Genomic DNA, 24,164 nt, shown 5'->3' on the forward strand with positions numbered 1-24,164 from the left:
GAACCTGGACAGTCAAGTGGAAGACAAAAGTCATTTTTGCCCTGAAAACATTTGCCAACACAAGAATATATGAACTTTGGTTCTGATGGTATCGTAAGGGAATGGATCAGAAATCAGGTCCTAGGGCCCACCCAAAGTTTAGTGTAATAAGATACCATCTCCCTGTGTACAGTAAACTGAGACTCCAAAGGACTATATCCTCAGGGAAAGAATGAAGCCATGCATGAACTTGCAGTCCAAATTATCATCACCTGGTGGCCCAACAAACCACAAGTCATGAATGTAAGGTATTACACAAATGTAACACACATACAAATTCCGTCTCAAATAAGAACCTATATTCTAGGCCTCAAATTATCCCTACAAATAACTTTGCAAAGAGAAAAAGTAGCACACAAAGACACAACACACCCTGAGTAAGAGCTTACAAAGACAATGAACAGACTCCCCAAAATTTAAGATATTAGATTTATCAAGCACAAACTATAAAGACAATTATGCTTAATATGTCTAGAAAATAAGCTTGAAAATATCTGCAGGAAACATATAACAAGGAAAATACAGACCTGGATTATTAAAAAATACAAAAAGAACTCCTGGAAATGGAAAAAATAACTGAAATTGAAAACCCAATGAATAAATTTAGTAACAGTAAGACTGCTGGCCTGGAAGCACATCAGAAGATATCATCCAAAATACAGCATAAAAAGTCAAAAAGGTGGAATGTTTACAAGACAGGGAAGATACACGGAGAAGTAATATGTTTAATTAAATATGAGAATCTAAAAGAGACTGGGGCACAGGGAATATCTGAGAGGAAAAAATAATGGTTGAGAATTTCTCAATATCAATAAAAGAAATCTACAAATCCAGAGCTCCAAAGAGCCTCACGAATCTCAAAATGATAACGAAAAAGAAGAGGAGAATATTTCAGTTTTAACTAATGACAAATGAAAGCTCTGAAGAATAAAAAAATTAGTAAATGTGGGGTAAATTTAAATGAACATTAAGTGTAAAAAGAAATACCTTGCTGAGTTAAAATTAAGCAGAAAGAATAGAATTAAAATATACAAGAACAGTAACATAAATAGGGCTTGGGACAAATAAGAGTTTTAAGATCTATGTATTGTTCAGGAGAAGATACAAGTATTGATGAACCTGAGACTTTGGCAAACATTAATACTTGTGACCTCTAGGGTAACTAGAACAGAACCAGTACACAACTTCCAACATAATGGCAGTAAAAGGGAATATTTACTTCCTCCCCAATAAAAAATCTTAATGAAAGCATGGAAGGGGAAAAAAAAGAAAAAATAAAAAGGGATACGCCTATCTAATTTTTATAACCCTTACATACCAAAATCCAACATGAGAAAATATTACATGCCAATCTTATTCATATAGATGCAAAATTCTTAAATATCTAACAAAATTATGTAGAAATAATATATACAATACAAAATTCACACACATATATCATGACCAACTGGTATTAAAAATGCAATATAAGTTTAACATTAGAAAATCAAATATAATTCATGTTTATAACATTAAAAATGGAAATATAATATAAAAAATCTATAAAATACCTATGACAATAGGTAACACATAATGACAAAATACATAATAAAAAATCCACATAACATCTATGACAAATATAATCTTAGCAGTAAAACACTGTAAGCTTTCCCTTTGGAACAAGGCAAAGATGCCTGCCAATCACTTTTATTTAACATTGCTGAAAACGCAAGCTAACACAGTTAAGAAAGCAAAGGAAATAAAAGCTCTAAGGACTGCAAAGGAAAAAACAAAACTGTCTTTGTTCTCAGTATATGTACCTGTATTCATTGAAAATCCAAAATAATCTGCAAGTGAACTAGTAAAACGACATTGCTTATATAGAAAGCTCACCCTAAAATTCACATAAAATCTCAAGGGACCTCAAATAAGGAAAATAATTTTAAAAAGAATGAAGTTAGATAACAAACACTTCCAGACTTCAAAACACATTACAAAGGTATAGTAATCAAAGTGGTAGAGTACTGGCATAAACACAGACAAATACACCAATGGCACAAAATAAAGAACACAGAGATAAGCCCTCATGTACATGGTCAACTCATTTTTAAGAAGGGTGCCAAGACCACTCAATGGGAAAAGGACAGTCTCTTCAACAAATGGTGCTGGAAAAACTGAATATTCACATTCAAAAGAATGAAACTGGACCCTTATCTTATACTATACACAAAAATTAACACAAAATAGATTAAAGACATAAATCTATGAAAGTCTTAGAAGAAAACAGGGGAAAAGCTTCATGACCTTGAACTTGACAATGATTTCTTGGATATGACCCAAAAGTACAGGCAACAAAAACGCAATAGACAAATGGGACTTCGTTGAACTTAAAAACTGTACATCCAAGGACACAATCAAAACAGTGAAAAAGCAACCTAAAGGATGAAAGAAAATATTCGTAAATCATATTATCTAATGGGGGTTATAATCTAGAATGGAGGTTATAAAGAATTCCCTGAACTTAAAAACAAAAAAATCAAACAATCCAACTAAAAAATGAGCAAAGAGATAGTTGTATACCCCTGAACAGCACTACTCACACAACAGCCAAGAGGGGAAGCAATCCAAATGTCCACTTACAGATGAATGGATAATGGAAATGAGGTATATAAATACAATGGATGGAATATTATTCACCCTTTAATAGGAGTAAAATTCTGTCACATGCTATAATACAGATGAACTTTGAGGACATTATGTTGAGTGAAATAAGCCAATCACAGAAAGACAAATAGTGTATGAGTCCACTTATATGGGGTATCTGAAGTAGTTGAATTCACAGAAACAGAAAATAGAATAGTGGTTGCCAGGGACTGAGGGAGGGAGAAAAGCGGAATTGGTTAATGGATACAGACTTCAGGTTTGCAAGACGAAAACATTCGGAAGATCTGTTTCACAACAATGTAAATATACTTACTACTAATGAACTGTGCACTTAAAAACTGTTAAAATGATAAATTTTATGTGCTTTTTATCACAATAAGAAAAAGACATGGTCTCTCCCACAGAGCTTAGAAGTGAAAATAAGGCAAGTATAAATAGGTAAAATCAAAGCATACTATGATAAATGCCATAACAAGAGAACTTATCAAACAATAGAAGAAATAAATGAATTAACTATTGGTAGAATCAGGACTAAAGTCAATCTCCTACTACTCTACTCAACTTTCTTTACTGGTAAAGATACACCAAGATGACACTGTTGTTTAAAACAGAAGTAATTCTATTATCAGGTGCAAAAAGCTACTCTGTTTGGACCTAAAAAATTGGATGAAGAGAAGAGAAATAGTAAGATAGTCATGACATCACTTAAGACTAGAAATGCTGAGAAGTAAAAATCTAACGTATTTCCTAATTCCATGGGTATACCTCAAATAAGGAATGTTTAGAATATGGAGTAACTGTAACTCTCAAATGCAGCTGATAGAAGGGCAAATTCATATAACAGTGTGGAAAACTGTATGACAGTATTTACTAAAGCTGAACACACACATACCCTATGATCCACCAATCCCATTTCCAGTGTATACCCAACAGAAATGCACAGGTGTTTACCAAAAGTATGTAACAACCTCAAAATGAAAATAATCTAAATGTAAATGAATAATGTACAGTATACCTATATAATGGAATACTATAAGGAACGAAAATAAACAAATGACTATAGTCAATGGCATGGTGAATCTCACAATGGTTAGACATCAAAATACTGGCTACTCTGGGAAAGGATGGGCAGTGACTAAAAGAGCACAAGGAAGTTTTTGAGATGCTAATGTTCTACTTCTTCATATAGGTGTTATTTGCACAGCTACTGTATTCAGTTTGTGAAAATTCATTATGTTTTACATATAATTATACTTAAATTAAAAATTTCATGTATAAAAAGACATATCAACCAAAAGAAAAAGAAAAAAGCAAGGAAGAAGAGATTTACTAGCTTTAAGTAAACACACGTAATGGGTTAAGTCTGTAAAGTTTTGTGATAATAATAAACCAGTGAAGCCCAGGAATGATTACTTGAATAATTTAATCAATTGAAACATGCTACTCAGTTACTAAATCCTACAACCAACGATTATTAAGAAAGCACTCCTAAATAAAATATGTAATTAATTTAGTTATGTTAATATTAGTATGAAAACAAATTTCTAATTCTATTAATATGCATTAATTACAAGATACTGAAATAGGAATATATCCACTCAGTACACATCCATTCATTTAAATGTAAGTATTTATTTAGTGTTAGACAATGGAACCTAATTATAGGTTCTGGGGCTAAAAGAGACCAGATTTTTGTTCAGAAAGTGCCTCATAGTCCTAAACTAGAGACAAAAGGGGTCCTACCTGTGTAAGAAGAGGAGGCAGAAAAGCACAGGATGCTATGGGAGCACATTCAGGTTTTCCATATCTGTTGAACTTTCTCAAACATCCCTTTCTAAAAAGAAATACTTCTAAACAGGAGCATGTGCAAACAAAGCTACCAACTGCTAATTAAACTAAGCCCCCCTCCCTACCCTCTGGGCTTTTAGGAACAAAGACAGATATAAAATGCGAAAATCATAAAGTGGCTTTGACACAGCACAAAAACAAAGGCTACTTGCATCCATTTTTTGTTGCAGATGGTCATGAACACAACACTGACATTATATTTATGCCAGAAGCTAGTTCCATGTTTATATATACATATTATATATCCACAAAAATCTACCTTCTTTGCCAGTTAACTGTAGAGACTTGGATCTCATGAGTGGGAATGAAGTTCTTCTTTTCAAATTCATATCATCATAGGAAGAGAAACACCTAACACATTAAGAAAAATACATATTGGTTACAATGAGTAAAGTACATATAGTTTACTCTTTTGTTGAGGCTACACAGAGGTTATTGAGAGCTGTACATACCACATGGGACTAATTCTAACACTCCAGTTATTGCTAATACAGGTGAAAAAAAAATTTAGAGATCTTTGTCTACAAGGTACTGTATTAAAATATGTATTCTCTTCTTCCTTTGAATTCTACACTTAAGCATCCTTCTCAACCAAATATTTCAGGGGTTTCATGCACTTACTATTAGTGTTTTCTCTATTATAGTCTACCGGACCAGGTTAGGCATAGGACCATCTTACTATCAAATGATGTTTTTAATGTTTTGGTTTCAAGATAATCATATAGGGAAAGAAATTACCTCAGTCTCCCTTTATTTGCTTAAAATTTCTCAAAAATATATAAAGCATAGTAAAAAAATAAAATTGTGAAATATAATGCTGACATTACCTTTTAGGGCTTGGATACTGATTACTTTTAGGAAGTTTTGAAATATAATCTCCATCAAATTGAGAAGTATTTCGACAACGCTGCATACAAAGCATCAGTCCCAAGACAACACAAAGAACCAAAGATATGACAAGATAGCTTTGTCGATCTGAAACCTGAGATGAGAAGAGGGTTAAATAATAATCACAGGAAATCATATTAGGAAAAATATAAGGGTATCTAAAATTCAAAGGACCAATCATTTTAAGTATTTTGTTAATGTGCTTCAAAGACCAGAAATGCAGGGCATGCTCTTTGAAAATAAACCATGACATTAAAAAAAAAAAAATTCTTTGCAGCATTCCAATTCTTTCTATAGGAGTGAAACCTATGGAAAAGTTTTAGAAATAAAACAACAAATATATTTACACCTTGATCTATCTCACCAATTGTTAACATTTTGTGACACTTGGTTTGTCTTTCCATTTACACTATCTCCTCCTCAGAGAGAAAAAATAATTGTGCCTTTACCCAGTCTTTCCCATCTTATAAAATGAACTATCAACCACCCAGTTATGTAAGCCCAAAACTTAGAGATCAACCTTAATTTCTCAAGGCTTATCTTTCTACAACTTACAAATATTCTGAATTCCATAAGTTTACACTATTCTCCACTCTTAAAATCCTACTCTAAGTCAACACCACCTCATCCAGGCTACTGAAATTACTTTTTCTTTTTTTTTTTTTTTTTGAGACAGAGCCTTGCTCTGTTGCCCAGGCTGGAATGCAGTGGTGTGACCTTGGCCTACTGCAACCTCCACCTCCTAGGTTCAAGTAATTCTCCTGCCTTGGCCTCCCAAGTTGCTGGGATTACGGGCACATGCCACCACACCGGCTAATTTTCTTGTATTTTTAGAAGAGATGGCGTTTCATCATGTTGGTGAGGCTGGTCTCCACCTCCTGACCTCGAGTGATCTGACCGCCCGGGCCTTCCAAAGCGCTGGGATTACAGGCAAAAGCCATCATGCCTGGCCTGCAATTACGTTTTAATTGGTTTCCTGTCTGCTTCTGCTCCTGCTGTTCCCCAACAGGCAATTCTCCACAGAGCAACAAATGGAGAGTTTCTCAAAGTGCTAAGCATTAATGACATGACCATATCACTTCTTAATACTTTCCAATGATACAATGATTCAAATAAAATTCAAACTCTAAATTGTCTATGAAGTCCTACATGACCAGGCCTCTGCCAATATCTTGAACCCATTTCTCAGCTTCACTTTTCTCACTCACTCTGCTCCAGCCATACCAGCTTGCTTTCTGCTCTCAAACACATTACACTGTTTCTACTCTCCAGTCCTTTGCCCTAGCTCTGCTAGAAACAGGTTTGTTATCATTCCAGGCAATGTGTGGCTGCTAACTGCTCTTGAGTACTTAGTTGTAATACCACCTCCTCAGATAAGCCTTCCAAGATCACTCTAACCAAAGCAGCATCCCTTACTGCCACCACCCTACGCACACACACACATTTAATTTTCTTCATAGTACGTATCACTAGGAGAAATTATCATCTATTTATTTATTTACTAAATGTATTCTATCCCTCCCCCACGTCATAAACCCTGTGAGGCCAGGGACTATTAACTACCATATGCCACAACCTAGGAGTGTACAGCTCACACTTCGCATACACTAGATGCTCAATAAAAAGTTTTTAAATCAATGAAATTTTTGCTTTGTTAAGGAACTTTATAAGCCTTTTTGAATTGAAAATGAAGTATGTGTTGCTACTATCAATGTTTACAAAAGGCCTGCTAGAAGTTTTATGCCTATATTATAGGTATGGCCTAAATTATGAAAGCTATATTTTACAAAAGACTATGATAATATATTTTCAAAACTTAAAAATGCCATACTCTGGTTTTTGAAAAAGTTCACTACAAATGACAATTTTGTTTGGTCAAAGTTTTAGGTACCATGTTCATGTTAACAAGCCTGGCTTTATGACAACCTCTATACATGCACTGGGTCTCACAATACCAGCAATAACAATTACCTCCCGTTTCAATTCTGCTACTGTTGCTGATAAATTTGAAACAAGCTGTGTCATGTTGGTCAGCTGTGCCTGTAGCAACTGGATGGCTTCAGTTTGCCGCTGATCCTATGATAAAGGAATTTATTTTTTTTAATATTAACTACAAACTATTAACGTTATAAATTGAAGTCAAATAATCTAAAAAAAACCATTAAGTTATTCCAAAACAAATGTATTAATAGGAATCTCAATGAGTAAGTAAACTTTGAACAGAAATTTTAGAAATAAGCAAAACACTTGAAGTATTTGGGACTGTGTCTAAACCTCCCCAACAAGAATTATTATTTATTTATTTTTGCCACTCACTGCTACAATGTGAAATAGTGTATAACAGAATTTGACAAAATTACTTTTCAAATTAACATGTGTTCCATATATAAAAACTAGCATATAACCAGAAGTATTTAAAAAGTCAGTGTTTTTAAAGCAAAGCAGTTGGCACAAAGACAAATTGAAAATTTTCTGAAGAATGTTTTTGGTTATAAAGTAGGCTCAAAACCAAGTTTTAAAAATTTCCTTCATAGCATATTATGTTGGAACTTAGGATAGTACATAGTGAAATATCCATAATTGTTCATCCAACCAATGGTAAAATATCACCAATGAAAGAAATGCATCAAAAATGCCTATCTTTCCATTTATTTTAAGTAGCACTGAATTTTAGAAACTTTTATAATCAAAAAAGATGTCTTATTTATAATATAGTTTGTATGCATACTTTAGGGAATTCTACATCACAATCATAGTTACAACCCTGTATTAGGGAGACTTTAACTGAAAAATTGAACTTTTTTTTTTTTTTGAGACGGAGTCTCGCTCTGTCACCCAGGCTGGAGTGCAGTGGCAAAATCTCAGCTCACTGCAAGCTCCGCCTCCTGGGTTCATGGCATTCTCCTGCCTCAGCCTCCCGAGTAGCTGGGACTACAGGCGCCTGCCACTATGCCTGGCTAATTATTTGTATTTTTAGTAGAGACGGGGTTTCACCATGTTAGCCAGGATGGTCGAAAATTTGAACTTTTAATAAAGTTAGGGAGGAGGAAACGAGGGCAGTCAAGGAAATCTAAAATTCTTTTAGGACCCTATATGAAATATCTACATAACTATTTATTATTCTAGACCTAAGTTTTTCATATTTTCATTCAAAAAACTCTTTAAAAATGCTGTGTACCTGTGTGTGTGTGGGGGTGGTGTATAAAACCGTAACAAAATATTTCACTTACTTCCCTTACTGTGATCCACTATGGTACTTTCTATCCTACTTCATCTTTCCAAAATGCTAAATGTGACGTTTTAAATTGTTTCTTTTGAATCCTGACTTACATTTGACTCTGATAAATTCAAGACAGTTATAAACATTTAAAGGACAAACTATTAAAGTTAGTAAGTTAATTAACACTTCTAATCAGGATTAACTTCCAATACTATTAATATACAACATTGTTGAAAAGTACTTACATAAGTCTTTGAGATACAAGACATAGATGTTACATATCAGCAAAGAGAAAATACAGAGGAAGGGGCATTCGTATTCAAACTAATGAAAGCTAAATAACACACTGTGTTCATGAGTCAGAAGCCTTAATATTAAGATGACAATTATGCAAATTAATCTATAAATTCATCAACACAATCCCAATCAAGATTCAATTTTTTTTTTTGGTAGAGATTAACAAGCTGAGCCTAAAATCCATACAGAAATGCAAAAAACTACTACAGCCAAAACAATCTTGTAAAAGAATAAAATTGGAGGACTTAACATTACCTGACTAAAAATGTTAACATAAAGCTACAACAAACATAACATTGTGTTATTACCTTAAAGATAGACAAGCAGATCAATAGAACAAAAGCACAGAAACAGACCTACATATATATGGTTAACTGATTTTTATCAAATGTACAAAGGAAATTCTGTGGAGAAAGGAGACTCATTCCAACAAATGATTCTAGAACAAATGGATGTCTATATGCTTTGCTCTTCTGACTCTGACTTTCCAAAAAGAACTTTGATCCATACCCTGTAACACATAAAAGTTAACTCAAAATGAATCATGGGCCTAATACAAAACTAAAACTATTAAGCTTCTAGAAAAAACAAAGGAAAAAATCTTTGTGATTTTGCGTTAGGCAAAGATTTCATAGGGCAAAGAGAAAACTGATACATTGGGCTTCAACAAATCAAAAACTTCCTGCTCTTCAAACCACACTGTAAAGAGAATAAGAAAACAAGTAATGGATGGGGAGAAAATATTCACAAAGCGTATCTCCAATTTATAACGCGCCACGAACAGGAGAGTAAGATGCGCCTAACAAAACTCTGCAGTATAAGGCCTCCTCACTTCACCATCCCCGAGTCCCAAACAACCTTCTAGAAAAGTGTAAAATTTCTTTATTATGTGATAACACACACATCACACTAGAGGTGCAATACTGAAATAGTTCCCTTAAAATCAACATGATAGGGGAATGGTCATAATTACCAGTCCTATTGTACCACTATATGGCTCTAGCCAAGAGATAGGGGGAAAAAAAAAAGGTATGACAATCAAAAAGAAGAAACAAAGCTGTTCTTACTTGCAGTCAATAAGATTATCTACATTAAAAAAATACACACAAAAAAAGTTTTAGAGTTTAACAAAGTTGCAGGAAAGTCCTCTATGTTTTTATTTAATACATACACACAATGTACTATGAATAATGCTCAAGAAAACTTTCTCAGAAGGTTCCAAGATGGCCGAATAGGAACAGCTCCAGTCTACAGCTCCCAGCATCAGCGACGCAGAAGACGGGTGATTTCTGCATTACCAACTGAGGTACTGGGTTCATCTCACTGGGGCTTGTTGGACACTGGGTGCAGCCCATGGAGTGTGAGCTGAAGCAGGGGGGGGGGCATCGCCATACCCCGGAAGTGCAAGGGGTCGGGGAATTCCCTTTCCTAGCCAAGGGAAGCCATGACAGACGGTACCTGGAAAATCGAGACACTCCCACCCTAATACTGTGCTTTTCCAACGGTCTTAGCAAACAGCACACCAGGAGATTATATCCCGCGCCTGGCTCGGAGGGTCCCATGCCCACAGAGCCTCGCTCACTGCTAGCACAGCAGTCTGAGGTTGAACTGCAAGGCAGCAGCGAGGCTAGGGGAGGGGCATCTGCCATTGCTGAGGCTTGAGTAGGTAAACAAAGCGGCCAGGAAGCTTGAACTGGGTGGAGCCCACTGCAGCTCAAGGAGGCCTGCGTCCTCTGTAGACTCCATCTCTGGGGGCAGGACATAGCTGAACAAAAGGCAGCAGAAATTTCTGCAGACTTAAACGTCCCTGTCTGACAGCTTTGAAGAGAGTAGTGGTTCTCCCAGCACGGAGTTTGAGATCTGAGAGCGGACAGACTGCCTCCTCAAGTGGGTCCCTGACCCCTGTGTAGCCTAACTGGGAGGCACCTTGCAGTAGGGGCCGACTGACACCTCATATGGCCAGGTGTACCTCTGAGACAAAGCTTTCAGAGGAAGGATCAGGCAGCAACATTTGCCGTTCTGCAATATTTGCTGTTCTGCAGCCTCCGCTGGTGATACCCAGGCAAACAGGGTTTGGAGTGGACCTCCAGCAAACTCCAACAGACCTGCAGCTGAGGGTCCTGACTGTGAGAAAGAAAAGTACCAAACAGGAAGGACATCCCACCAAAACCCCTTCTGTATGTTACCATCATCAAAGACCAAAGGAAGATAAAACCACAAAGATGGGGAGAAACCAGAGCAGAAAAGCTGAAAAAACAAAAAATCAGAGCGCCTCTTCTCCTCCAAAGGAACACAGCTCCTCGCCAGAAACGGAACAAAGCTGGACGGAGAATGACTTTGACAAGTACACAGAAGTAGACTTCAGACGATTGGTAATAACAAACTTCTCTGAGCTAAAGGAGGATGTTCGAACCCATCACAAAGAAGCTAAAAATCTTGAAAAAAGATTAGACAAATGGCTAACTAGAATAAACAGCATAGAGAAGACGTTAATTGACCTGATGGAGCTGAAAACCATGGCACGAGAACTATGTGACTCATGCAGCACAAGCTTCAGCAGACAATTCAATCAAGTGGAAGAAAGGGTATCAGTGATTGAAGATCAAATGATTGAAATGAAGCAAGAAGAGAAGTTTACAGAAAAAAAGAGTAAAAAGAAATGAACAAGGACTCCCAAGAAATATGGGCCTATGTGAAAAGACCAAATCTACGTTTGAATGGTGTACCTGAAAGTGACGGGGAAAATGGAACCAAGTTGGAAAACACTCTGCAAGGCATTATCCACGAGAACTTCCCCAATCTAGCAAGGCAGACCAACATTCAAATTCAGGAATTACACAGAACACCACAAAGATACTCCTCCAGCAGAGCAACTCCAAGACACATAATTGTCAGATTCACCAAAGTCGAAATGAAGGAAAAAATTTTAAGGGCGGCCAGAGAGAAAGGTCGGGTTACCCACAAAGGGAAGCCCATCAGACTAACAGCTGATCTCTTGGCAGAACTATACAAGTCAGAAGAGAGTAGGGGCCAATATTCAACATTCTTAAAGAAAAGAATTTTCAACCCAGAACTTCATATCCAGCCAAACTAAGCTTCATAAGTGAAGGAGAAATAAAATCCTTTACAGACAAGCAAATGTGAGATTTTGTCACCACCAGGCCTGCCTTACAAGAGCTCCTGAAGGAAGCATTAAAAGTGGAAAGGAACGATTGGTACCAGCCACTGCAAAAACATGCCAAATTGTAAAGACCATCGAGGCTAGGAAGAAACTGCACCAACTAACGAGCAAAATAACCAGCTAACATCATAATGACAGGATCAAATTCACATATAACAATATTAACCTTAAATGTGAATGGGCTAAATGCTCCAATTAAAAGACAAAGACTGGCAAATTGGATAACAAGTCAAGACCCATCAGTGTGCTGTATTCAGGAGACCCATCTCACGTGCAGAGACACACACAGGCTCAAAATAAAGGGATGGAGGAAGATCTGCCAAACAAATGGAAAACAAAAAAAAAGCAGGGGTACAATCATAGTCTCTGATAAAACAGACTTTAAACCAACAAAGATCAAAAGAGACAAAGAAGGCCATTACATAATGGTAAAGGGATCAATTCAACAAGAAGAGCTAACTATCCTAAATACATATATGCACCCAATACAGGAGCACCCAGATTCATGAAGCAAGTCCTAAGAGACCTACAATGTACAATGAGATTCAGACTTCCATACAATAATAATGGGAGACTTTAACACCCCACTGTCAACATTAGACAGATCAACAAGACAGAAAGTTAACAACGATATCCAGGACTTGAACTCAGCTCTGCACTGAGCCAACTTAACAGACATCTACAGGACTCTCCACTCTAAATCAACAAAATATACATTCTTCTCAGCACCACAAAATTATTCCAAAATTGACCACATAGCTGGAAGTAAAGCACTCCTCAGCAAATGTAAAAGAACAGAAATTATAACAAACTGGCTCTCAGACCACAGTGCAATCAAATTAGAACTCAGGATTAAGAAACTCACTCAAAGCCACTCAACTACATGGAAACTGAACAATCTGCTCCTGAATGACTACTGGGTACATAATGAAATGAAGGCAGAAATAAAGATGTTCTTTGAAACCAATGAGAACAAAGACACAACATACCAGAATCTCTGGGACACATTTAAAGCAGTGTGTAGAGGGAAATTTATAGCACTAAATGCCCACAAGAGAAAGCAGAAAAGATCTAAAATTGACACCCTAACATCACAATTAAAAGAACTAGAGAAGCAAGAGCAAATCATTCAAAAGCTAGCAGAAGGCAAGAAATAACTAAAATCAGAGCAGAACTGAAGGAGACAGAGACACAAAAAACCCTTCAAAAAAAAAATCAATGAATCCAGGAGCTGGTTTTTTGAAAAGATCAACAAAATTGATAGACCACTAGCAAGACTAATAAAGAAGAAAAGAGAGAAGAATCAAATAGACACAATAAAAAATGATAAAGGGGATATCACCAACAATCCCACATAAATACAAACTATCATCAGAGAATACTATAAACACCTCTATGCAAATAAACTAGAAAATCCAGAAGAAATGGATAAATTCCTGGACACATACACCCTCCCAAGACTAAACCAGGAAGAAGTTGAATCCCTGAATAGACCAATAACAGGCTCTGAAATTGAGGCAATAATTAATAGCCTACCAACTAAAAAGAGTCCAGGACCAGATAGATTCACAGACGAATTTCACCAGAGGTACAAAGAGGAGCTGGTACCATTCCTTCTGAAATTATTCCAAACAATAGAAAAAGAGGGAATCCTCCCTAACTCATTTCATGAGGACAGCATCATTCTGATACCAAAGCCTGGCGGAGACACAACAAAAAAAGAGAATTTTAGACCAATATCCCTGATGAACATCGATGCAAAAATCCTCAATAAAATACTGGCAAACCGAATCCAGCAGCACATCAAAAAGCTTACCCACCATGATCAAGTTGGCTTCATCCCTGGGATGCAAGGCTGGTTCAACACGTGGAAATCAATGAATGTAATCCATCATATAAACAGAACCAAAGACAAAAATCACATGATTAACTCAACAGATGCAGAAAAGGCCTTTGACAAAATTCAACAGCCCTTCATGCTAAAAATCTCTCAATTAACTAGGTATTGATGGGATGTAGCTCAAAATAATAAGAGCTATCTATGACAAACCCACAGCCAATATCATACTGAATGGACAAAAACTGGAAGCATTCCCTTTGAAAACTGGCACAAGACAGGGATGCCCTCTCTCACCCCTCCTATTCAACATAGTCCTGGAAGTTCTGGCCAGAGCAATCATGCAGTAGAAAGAAATAAAGGTTATTCAATTAGAAAAAGAGGAAGTCAAATTGCCCCTGTTTGCAGATAACATGACTGTATATTTAGAAAACCCCACTGTCTCAGCCCAAAATCTCCTTAAGCTGATAAGCAACTTCAGCAAAGTCTCAGGATACAAAATCAACATGCAAAAATCACAAGCATTCCTATACACCAATAACAGACAGAGAGCCAAACCATGAGCAAACCCCCATTCACAACTGCTTCAAAGAGAATAAAATACCTAGGAATCCAACTTACAAGGGATGTGAAGGAACTCTTCAAGAACTACAAACCACTGCTGAACGAAATAAAGGAAGACACAAACAAATGGAAGAACATCCCGTGTTCATGGATAGAAAGAACCAATATCGTGAAAATGGCCATATTGCTCAAGGTAATTTATAGATTCAATGCCATCCCCATCACGCTACCAATGATTTTCTTCACGGAACTGGAAAAAACTACTTTAAAGTTCATACGGAACCAAAAAAGAGCTCACATTGCCAAGTCAATCCTAAGCAAAAAGAACAAAGCTGGAGGCATCATGCTACCTGACTTCAAACTATACTACAAGGTTACAGTAACCAAAACAGCATGGTAATGGTACCAAAACAGAGATATAGACCAATGGAACAGAACAGAACCCTCAGAAATAATACCACACATCTACAACCATCTGATCTTTGACAAACCTGACAAAAACAAGAAATGGGGAAATGATTCCCTATTTAATAAATGGTGCTGGGAAAACTGGCTAGCCATATGTAGAAAGCTGAAACTGGATCCCTTCTTTACACCTTATACAAAAATTAATTCAAGATGGATTAAAGACTTATATGTTAGACCTAAAACCATAAAAACTCTAAAAGAAAACCTAGGCAATACCATTCAGGACACAGGCATGGGCAAGGACTTCATGACTAAAACACCAAAAGCAATGGCAACAAAAGCTAAAATTGACAAATGGGGTCTAATTATACTAAAGAGCTTCTGCACAGCAAAAGAAACTACCATCAGAGTGAAAAGGCAACCTACAGAATGGGAGAAAATTTTTGCAATCTACCCATCTGACAAAGGGCTAATATCCAGAATCTATGAAGAACTTAAATTTACAAGAAAAAATCAAACAACTCCATCAAAGAGTAGGTGAAGGATATGAACAGACACTTCTCAAAAGAAGACATTTATGCAGCCAACAGACACATAAGAAAATGCTCATCATCACTGGCCATCAGAGAAATGCAAATCAAAACCACAATGAGATACCATCTCACACCAGTTAGAATGGCCATCATTAAAAAGTCAGGAAACAACAGGTGCTGGAGAGGATGTGGAGAAATAGGAACACTGTTACACTGCTGGTTGGACTGTAAACTAGTTCAAGCATTGTGGAAGACAGCGTGGCGATTCCTCAGAGATCTAGAACTAGAAATACCATTTGACCCAGCAATCCCATTACTGGGTATATACCCAAAGGATTATAAATCATGCTGCTATAAAGACACATGCACACATATGTTTATTGTGGCACTGTTCACAATAGCAAAGACTTGGAACCAACCCAAATGTCTAACAATGATAGACTGGATTAAGAAAATGTGGCACATATACACCATGCAATACTATGCAGCCATAAAAAATGATGAGTTCATGTCCTTTGTAGGGACATGGATGAAGCTGGAAACCATCATTCTGAGCAAACTATTGCAAGGATAGAAAACCAAACACTGCATGTTCTCACTCATAGGTGGGAACTGAACAATGAGAATACTTGGACACAGGGTGAGGAACATCACACTCCGGGGCCTGTTGTGGGGTGGGGGGAGGGGGGAGGGATAGCATTAGGAGATATACCTAATATAAATGACTAGTTAATGGGTACAGCAGCAGCACACCAATATGGCACATGTATACATATGTAACAAACCTGCACGTTGTGCACATGTACCCTAGAACTTAAAAGTATAATTTAAAAAAATTAAATAAATCTTTCTCTAGAGACGATAATGATGCTAATAGCTATGTAACTTTCCAAACATGACATCAAATTAATATAACAGGCTTAAACACCAGCCAGCAGGGGGATAAAGTGAAACTACAATACTTATCCTTTACCAGTGAGATCCTACAGAATTCAGTCGAAATTTATATAAAAAGTAAATAAGGGATGTAGAAGACCAACCTGCTCCTCTGCTATTCTTGAAGTATTCTGAAGTTTCACAATTGTTTTATTGAAAGCCTTTTGCATTTCTTCCATTTGTTTTCGGTACCTATGGAGTAAGAATTGGTTTAAATCAGCTTTAATTTCTTACTTATTCCACTTAGTAATGGAAACATACTTCTGATTTTGATATATGAGACAAATCTGTTTTTCTTAAAGTGATTCTTATTCAGGCCTATGCAATACAATTCTATTTATCTTCTGCTATGTAAAATTTAGTAATTTCTGTGGTTCCCTTGGGATGCAGATGGAGGTAGGGAAAAGTAAGAGCAGGTATGGGGTAGCTAAGTGGGCATGTCACACATGAACACACACACACACGATTAGCCAATTAATTCTATGTATGGATTAGAAAAATCTCCTACTTCAGATATAAGACTGCCTTGGTGACACCTTACTAGTGGCATTTCAATTTAAGAGATGTAAGAAAAGGTGGTGTTTCAGGAACTCTGGACACTTGTGCCTAGATGTTTGCAAAACGTTGGTAAAGAAGCCCTAAGGACAGACAATGGACACACAAAGGATAAAAAAAAGAGTAAACAGGTTTAAAAAGCCAGGCCTGGTGTCTTAATGAATTGGCACTGTCTCTGGCACTTAAAAGCAGAAATTATTACAACTAGAACTAGGATGCCGAGACCTGTTTAAAAGAGAGCAAACTGCAAATGTGCCCAATCATCCAGCTCAGTCCATCCCTGTCTTCACTTATCTAAACTCTTAAGTGATATCTGGTCAAATTCCACTAAAAGCTTTAAGGTCTATATACAATCATTTTTTTCCATGAGCCCTCTGGGAATCAAGCAGAAAAAATGGCTAAAGTTTAGCAACAGAAAAAAGGTGAAAGTGAGTATAGATAATTCAAACTTGTTGCCAGCCTAATAAAAGTGTTTTGTCACTGGAAAGTACTTTTAAAATTAAAAACAAAAAATCAATTCATAAGTCACTGATCAGCATTCAAGTAGCTTTCTTTCTCTCTCTCGCTAAATTGTGCTTACCTCTATTATATCATGAGATAATTAAATCCTCTCCTGTAATCACAGGTCATACTCTATGCTGCTTAACTCACTGTGTGAAGCTGACTGTGCTAATTAATAATAAAGCTTACCTTTGGCTAAGCTCCTCCAGATAGCGACCACTGAGAGACATGTTAACTTCTAAGGCTTTAATACGATTATTAAGTCTCATAAATACTGACTCCTTTTGGTTTGATCCATGTACAAGATTTCCATTAGCATATCCTAGATCTGTAGAATTTTGCAATTCAGCATAAAAATCTGTAGCTGTCCTCTGTAACCCTCTCAAAAGGGCATCTTCTGGAGACTGTTCTTCTTCTTTTACTTCAGGTAATGAAGAAGAATCCACAACAGAAATCAAAGTTTGCTTTGCTGTGTCAGCTATATTCATTTTGGCTTCCCCATCTTCATTGTCGGGTACAGTGGCTGTATTTATTGGTGGCACTATTGTTTCAGACAGCTTTGTGAAAATTTGCATGGAGTTCACATCTTCTTTTATAATATTATCCATTAACTCATTAACTTTATTTGTTTCATAGGTAATAGATGGTTTCTCTATAGAACTAAAGCTCTCAGATTTTTGTTGTGCTTCATTATCGCTCTCAACAGAACTGTCTTGGGGAATTACTTGTGATGGTATATGTCCTGCCTCATATTCAACAGACTCAGATACTTCTATTTTAGGCAAGGGATTGCTTTCTGGGGTAATATCTAAAAGAAGAGACTGAGAAAGAGTTTGAGAATGGCTTGGTTCAAGTTCAACTGCATCTACAGTGTGATTCACCAAGTCATCTTGGTGCATACTACTACTTAAATCACCCAGAACAACAGTTTCAGCTTCCCTTTCTATATTCTTATTTTCCAATTCTCCACTCAGAGGTTGAAATACTGAAACATCTACTGATTCTGCAGGAAACAGTAAGGGTGGTTGAGCTGACACAAGATAATCTTTTCCTTTACTCAAAGCAGTTCGGCTGCGTTGCCGATAAAGAGCAACTCTAACTGAACACCATTTATATATGTATTCCGAAAAACTAGAAATACAACAAATTGTGGTCAGTTCACTGCAAAATATTTGTGTCTCTGACTCAAACCAGGGTGATGATTCATCTTCCTGTTCACCGCTGCCCAGAAGGGTCACTGTAGATGGACTTGCCTCCTCTTCCTCCTCTTGAACTAACTGTACAATGGGACTCTCTTTTGGAGTATCTGGTGTTGACGGCTCCATGTCATGTGTGTGTACTTCAGTGATTACATACCTAGAAATACATATATCATAATTATAAATCACTTACTTAGAAGTCTAAAGTTGAAATATGTTAAAGAAAAATAAATATCTATACAGAAGATAAAAGGTTGGAAATATAGAAGAAATTTAAGTTGTTTTTGGATAAATGTTTCACCTACAAAACATTTTTATTATAAAAACAAATACTGCTCAGAAATGATAACAGAAATACTATGTATCAAGTGACTAGCCAGATGACTCAAACCACCATATTTACCATATCAAACTTGCTTTCTTTTAATCTGTTTAAGAATTGTTTCTAAGTGAATACTTCCATTCACTGAATGTAGTGTTCCTTTCCTCTCATAAATATTCACTGAATCTTTACAAGCTTCACTATCCCTTACACATCAGAAATTAAGCCAACTAAGAGCTAGCTTAATAAGCTAGCTTAAATAAGGTCCAGAGCTAAAACTAGAATCTAGGATTCTTAATATTTATGAGTGCACTTTGTACTTGAATACCCTATTTTCAAAAGGCAGCTAGGTTTCTCAAACTTAATTTTTCTAAGAATGATTTGAGGAACTCCAATGCAGCATTACACACACACGCACACACACACCTACACACATAGGATTATCTACTTTAAGGACAAGAAACGTATCTCCCTTCCTAAAATAATTTTGCTATAATCTAGGCTAATCTTCTATTATTAAAAGCCAAATACCTAACCACTTTAATAACAATTCTGGCTTCTGATATGCTAATAGTGCTGCTATTAAACTACGAGTGCCACTATTAATATTCTATCCCATTTTGAGGCTTTGGAGTATGCATGTGGCATACAGGAGAGTGGGGGGATGAAGCTTATGGGGACAGTGTTATAAATTATAATGCTTGTGATTCCTTCCAAGATAAAGACAGTTAATTACTGGGTGTAGCCTTATACATAAAAGGTCCAATATGAAAAAAATATGGTAATTTAAATACCAAAAATAATTATGCTTAAACACACATTTTCCCATTCTGAAAAATTACTAAGCATGCCAGGAAATGTCTTCAAATAAAGACTAATGTCACAATAGCAGACAGAAGAAAGTAATAAAATAGTATCTATGAGGTGGACTTTCATTTTGGTAGCAAAACAGTAAATGGACCAAATTAAAACATAATTAGACTACACTTCGGTAAATAAAAAGATATTTATAGCCATATATATTTAGTCTCTAATAATATTTCTTACATATTCAGATAATATATTGCTTTTCTACCAAATAATTTATGACAGTAAAAACAAGTAATGTCTGAAGAAGGGGAGAAAGAAAAATTAAATTGAGTTTGGTAAAAAATACTGAATATAGATGTTATATCCCATCTATACACACTGTAATCAGAAATATACTTTAAAATTTTTTTTCTCAAATTCACATGGCAAAACCTACTAAAACCTAGGAAAAGAAAACAAGTCGGCTTTCCATAACTTTAACAGTGACATCCTATCATGGATTCCTTCATTTTCACATATTTGCTTCAAAAGATTGCTTCAAAAGCATTAAAAAGAATTTAAGACAAACATGAAGAAATACTGAATAAGAAATTATGCAAACATATCTATTAAAAATACGGAAAAATAAAAACTGCTACATTAGCCTGTGACTATAGCTTTCAAGAAATATTCCTATCTACTTGTGCATATATGTGTATGAAAGTGTGTACCTATATATAAAAAACCAAATTAGTTTTATTTAGTTTTGAAACATATGACACAGCCTGTTGTTAACTGAAGAAACCTAGTTACAAAATCAGGAACAGCAATCACAGCTCCACATAATTAGAAACACCAAGAATGTCTCTATCCCCAATAGATTTCTTAGGTCCTTTTAGGAATCAATAACACATATGCTATATTTTCTAATTACCCAATAAATATCTCCAGTAACTTTCAGGATTAACACAGGATAATATAATTTTCTCACTATGCTTTTCAAAGCATCAAAATCTCATTTTTGAAATAGTATAGTTCTCATGAGTTGCAGTTCAAAGCATACCCACTGCAGGTCTCATTACATACTATCTTGAACTAAGTGGTTCGTATTCAAATATCTTATACTCTTTAAGTAGAGTTGTTCTAAGATAAAGGACTTGCAAAGTTTTGTAGGGAGTGTATTTAATGAAATATACATAAATTAAGTCTACAATAACTACCTGATTATCCAAATCATTATAAGCTTATTATTTATTATAGGTAAGAAGTAGAGGTACCAACAAAAGTAACCACCTCTGGCAGAAAAGACAAAAAATGAGTATATATTATATCTATTACCTATTTAGATACATCCCTGCCCAAAGTGTCCCCACTGCAACCTGGGGAAAGGCCTACATGATTCAGAGAAATGGAACAGTTAAGAGCTTGCTGTGTGGCAAACACATTATTCAAGAACCACTGGTCTAGGTATTTTGGTAGCTTTCTAGGGATACCACAGATCAATGCTTTTAAACTTGAACTTAATAAAAAAAGGGCGGGGCCTTTAAAATTTGTCCTCAAGCCTATACCTGCAGAGTAAGGTCAATTATTTGCAATATGGAAAAGAGTCACTGTTGTGAATAATGAAAGTAATATATAATACCCCGCCCCCCGCAAAAAAAAGTTTGATCTGAATTATATTCCCAGTATGCATACACACTAATGGGAAAAAGCAACTCAAAGATTTTCTAAGTGGCCACAGAATGCTATCCTATGATTCAGAGCTCTCTATAGGTAATCATTTCACACACAAATCACAAGTTCCTTTTTTTATACTAATATACTTATCTCTCCATTGCAATAAAATTCTATTTAATATCACATTATAACTTACTCAGGAGATGGAACAGGAGTTGAAACAGGAGTTGATTCAGGCATTTTAGGTGCAGCTGTGGCAGTGGCATTCTCAGATATACTTTTATTTCCTATTTTAAGGAAGATGCCCAATGTTGAGTTCAATTTTAAAAGCTGTACCATGAAAATATTTTACTAAAACAAATTTCTTGGAAGAGAAGAAAGCCAAATAGGTTTGCTACTGCAGATTTTTTCTTAAAAAAAAATCAAAGTTCTTTTAGGAAGAAATGATCATATAAGATCACAACAAGTAATATATATCGTTTCTCAATTTCTCAGATAATTAAAGCAAGTCAGATGACTATGAATGTTGTGTAACCTTACGTGATTAATATGCCTTCTAGATACTGAAAGAGTTGTTACAGAGAATGAGAGGAAATAAATGAGTCATTTTAAGTGTTCACTTGGATCTAAGCATTTTTTAAAAAACAAAAAGGCAAGACTGTTTCTTCTTGCCAAAAATATTGTTATTTGCCATTCTCTAAGGAAAAGATGGCTTTCTAAATCAAGTAGCTATTTAACACATAAAAGAATAACATACTTAAAGTACCATTAGGACATCAAAATCTCGGTAAAGAGATAAGGAATAAAATCATTGCTATTAATATTAGAGCTAGGAGAAGTCAAAAGGCAAATTCATAAGTTTTATATAGACAGTATTCTTTTACAAAACAGAACTTGTGAAATTCAAATAAACAATGAATAATAAAGATTGGTAAGTTCCTCTGAATTATTTCTATATTTCTAAATGTAAACAATCAAATTTTCTTAACTCATTACTTGATTTTCCTACATATAAGGACCCCTGGAGTACCAGCTATTTAAAAGACCCATAAAATGATTAGGTACCTTCTGTCAGGTCTTCAGTTTTTGCTCCCAGAATATTAGCGGCAATATTCACCATATTTAGAATGGCATCTGAAACAAAATTCAATCAGAAAAAGTACCAAATACCTAAATATTCTAATATAAATTAATATCAGATAGTCAAAAAATCATTTAGAATGATCTTTTTCATTTTTTGACTGGTTACTTTTGTATTCACCTCACAACTAAAGTCCAATATAGGACACAAATAAATTTTAGCCAAAAGTGTAAAGCATGTATCTAAATTTTTATGTTCAAAAGGAATTTTATATTTAAATATCCTTTTCTCTTTGGAGACGGAGTCTTGCTCTGTTGCCCAGGCTGGAGTGCAGTGGTGCAATCTCGGCTCACTGCAACAACCTCTGCCTCCCAGGTTCAAGCAATTCCTCTGCCTCAGCCTCCCGAGTAGCTGGGACTACAGGCACATGCCGCCACATCCAGCTAATTTTTTGTATTTTAGTAGAGACAGGGTTTCACTGTGTTGCCCAGGCTGCTCTCGAACTCCTGAGCTCAGGAAATCTGCCCACCGCAGCCTCTCAAAGTGCTAGGATTACAGCCATGAGCCACGGCGCCTGGCCTTAAATATACTTTTCTTGTAAAACTTCCTTAGACACTTTACCAAAACACTGTCTTCAGCATATTATAAATTCAATATAACTCAACATACAGTCTGTACTGGGACAGGAAAAAAAATGTGATAACCAAAATTCTTATTTTACAGAAAAACCTATTTTTCTTTAAAAATTCTCTACAGTTTAAAATTTTAAAAAAGTGTAAAAAAGCAAATGCTTTTACTACATTATGTGATTATCACAGGTAAAAACAAAACAGAGATTATCCAAAAGAAGCAGAAAATATTTTCAACGATTAGCCTATCATATCTATGGTAATATGGTTAAATTCTAAATTGATATTGCATAGAATCAAAGATGACTTTAAAAAACTCATTGGCCCAAACAGCAACCTTTTTAAATCATAAAGCATACAAATTCTTCAGTTAACTGGTTGGGGACAGGTATGGGGCAGATTAATGAAGTCAAGGTCATAAAACAAAGTGTTGTAAAAAGCAATTTGCATACCTGCTAACCCTGCTTCTCTTTTGAAGGAGGATATTTACATGAAAAAAGTGGTACAAACCTCAGTATCTACAGATATATTTATACATGAGCATAAGAAAATATCAGAACTCCATAAAAAATTGGTACTGGGAATAGAAGACCTTCCTTCCAGTAACGTGATGTAATTTCAAGTGAAATTAACTTTCATTCCCAGTCTAACCTTTGAAATTCCACTAAAATTTAATTCTTTGGTATCAGATACTCCTACTATTAAAATACTAAGATCTGGCAGGGGCTACATATTAATCATCATACATTATTTCTGTCTTAATCTCCCTTCCTAAAGCGATCCAGAGTATTCATCACATTTCCAATAAAAACCAGAGATGTGAAAAGTAGAAAAGGATCTAAGAGAGAAAAATCTACATCAGGAAGGTTGCAAGTAAACCAAAGACTGCTGCCTGGAGCTCATCCTGTAAATACATGCTTTAGGATGGGAGAAAGTAGTAGCATATGTCAAACTGCTTTAAAGTGATAGCTAGGAATCAGCTATAATGTTGATCTTCAAGAAATTATGAGTGTATAC

General features: G+C 35.7%; 1 protein-coding gene across 5 annotated transcripts in view; it reads right to left on the reverse strand.

Annotated features, from left to right (window-relative positions):
- The window catches only part of SUCO (SUN domain containing ossification factor), a 78,664-nt gene that overhangs the window by 4,349 nt on the left and 50,151 nt on the right, over positions 1–24,164 (reverse strand). For 3 of the 5 annotated variants that reach the window (XM_032160967.2, XM_058442616.1, XM_058442615.1), the window contains 7 exons: positions 22,503–22,571; positions 21,634–21,724; positions 17,640–18,806; positions 16,499–16,586; positions 7,390–7,494; positions 5,358–5,512; positions 4,790–4,881 (listed from right to left, as the gene is read on the reverse strand). In XM_032160967.2, the coding sequence (XP_032016858.1) occupies positions 4,790–4,881; positions 5,358–5,512; positions 7,390–7,494; positions 16,499–16,586; positions 17,640–18,806; positions 21,634–21,724; positions 22,503–22,571 (1,767 nt within the window). Of the gene's footprint in view, positions 1–4,425; positions 4,517–4,789; positions 4,882–5,357; positions 5,513–7,389; positions 7,495–16,498; positions 16,587–17,639; positions 18,807–21,633; positions 21,725–22,502; positions 22,572–24,164 lie in introns of all 5 variants that reach the window. The other 2 variants (XR_009214513.1, XR_009214514.1) reach the window with 1 other exon arrangement.

The sequence above is a fragment of the Hylobates moloch genome, unplaced genomic scaffold, assembly GCF_009828535.3.
Source record: "Hylobates moloch isolate HMO894 unplaced genomic scaffold, HMol_V3 SCAFFOLD_8, whole genome shotgun sequence".
Classification (NCBI taxonomy): domain Eukaryota; kingdom Metazoa; phylum Chordata; class Mammalia; order Primates; family Hylobatidae; genus Hylobates; species Hylobates moloch.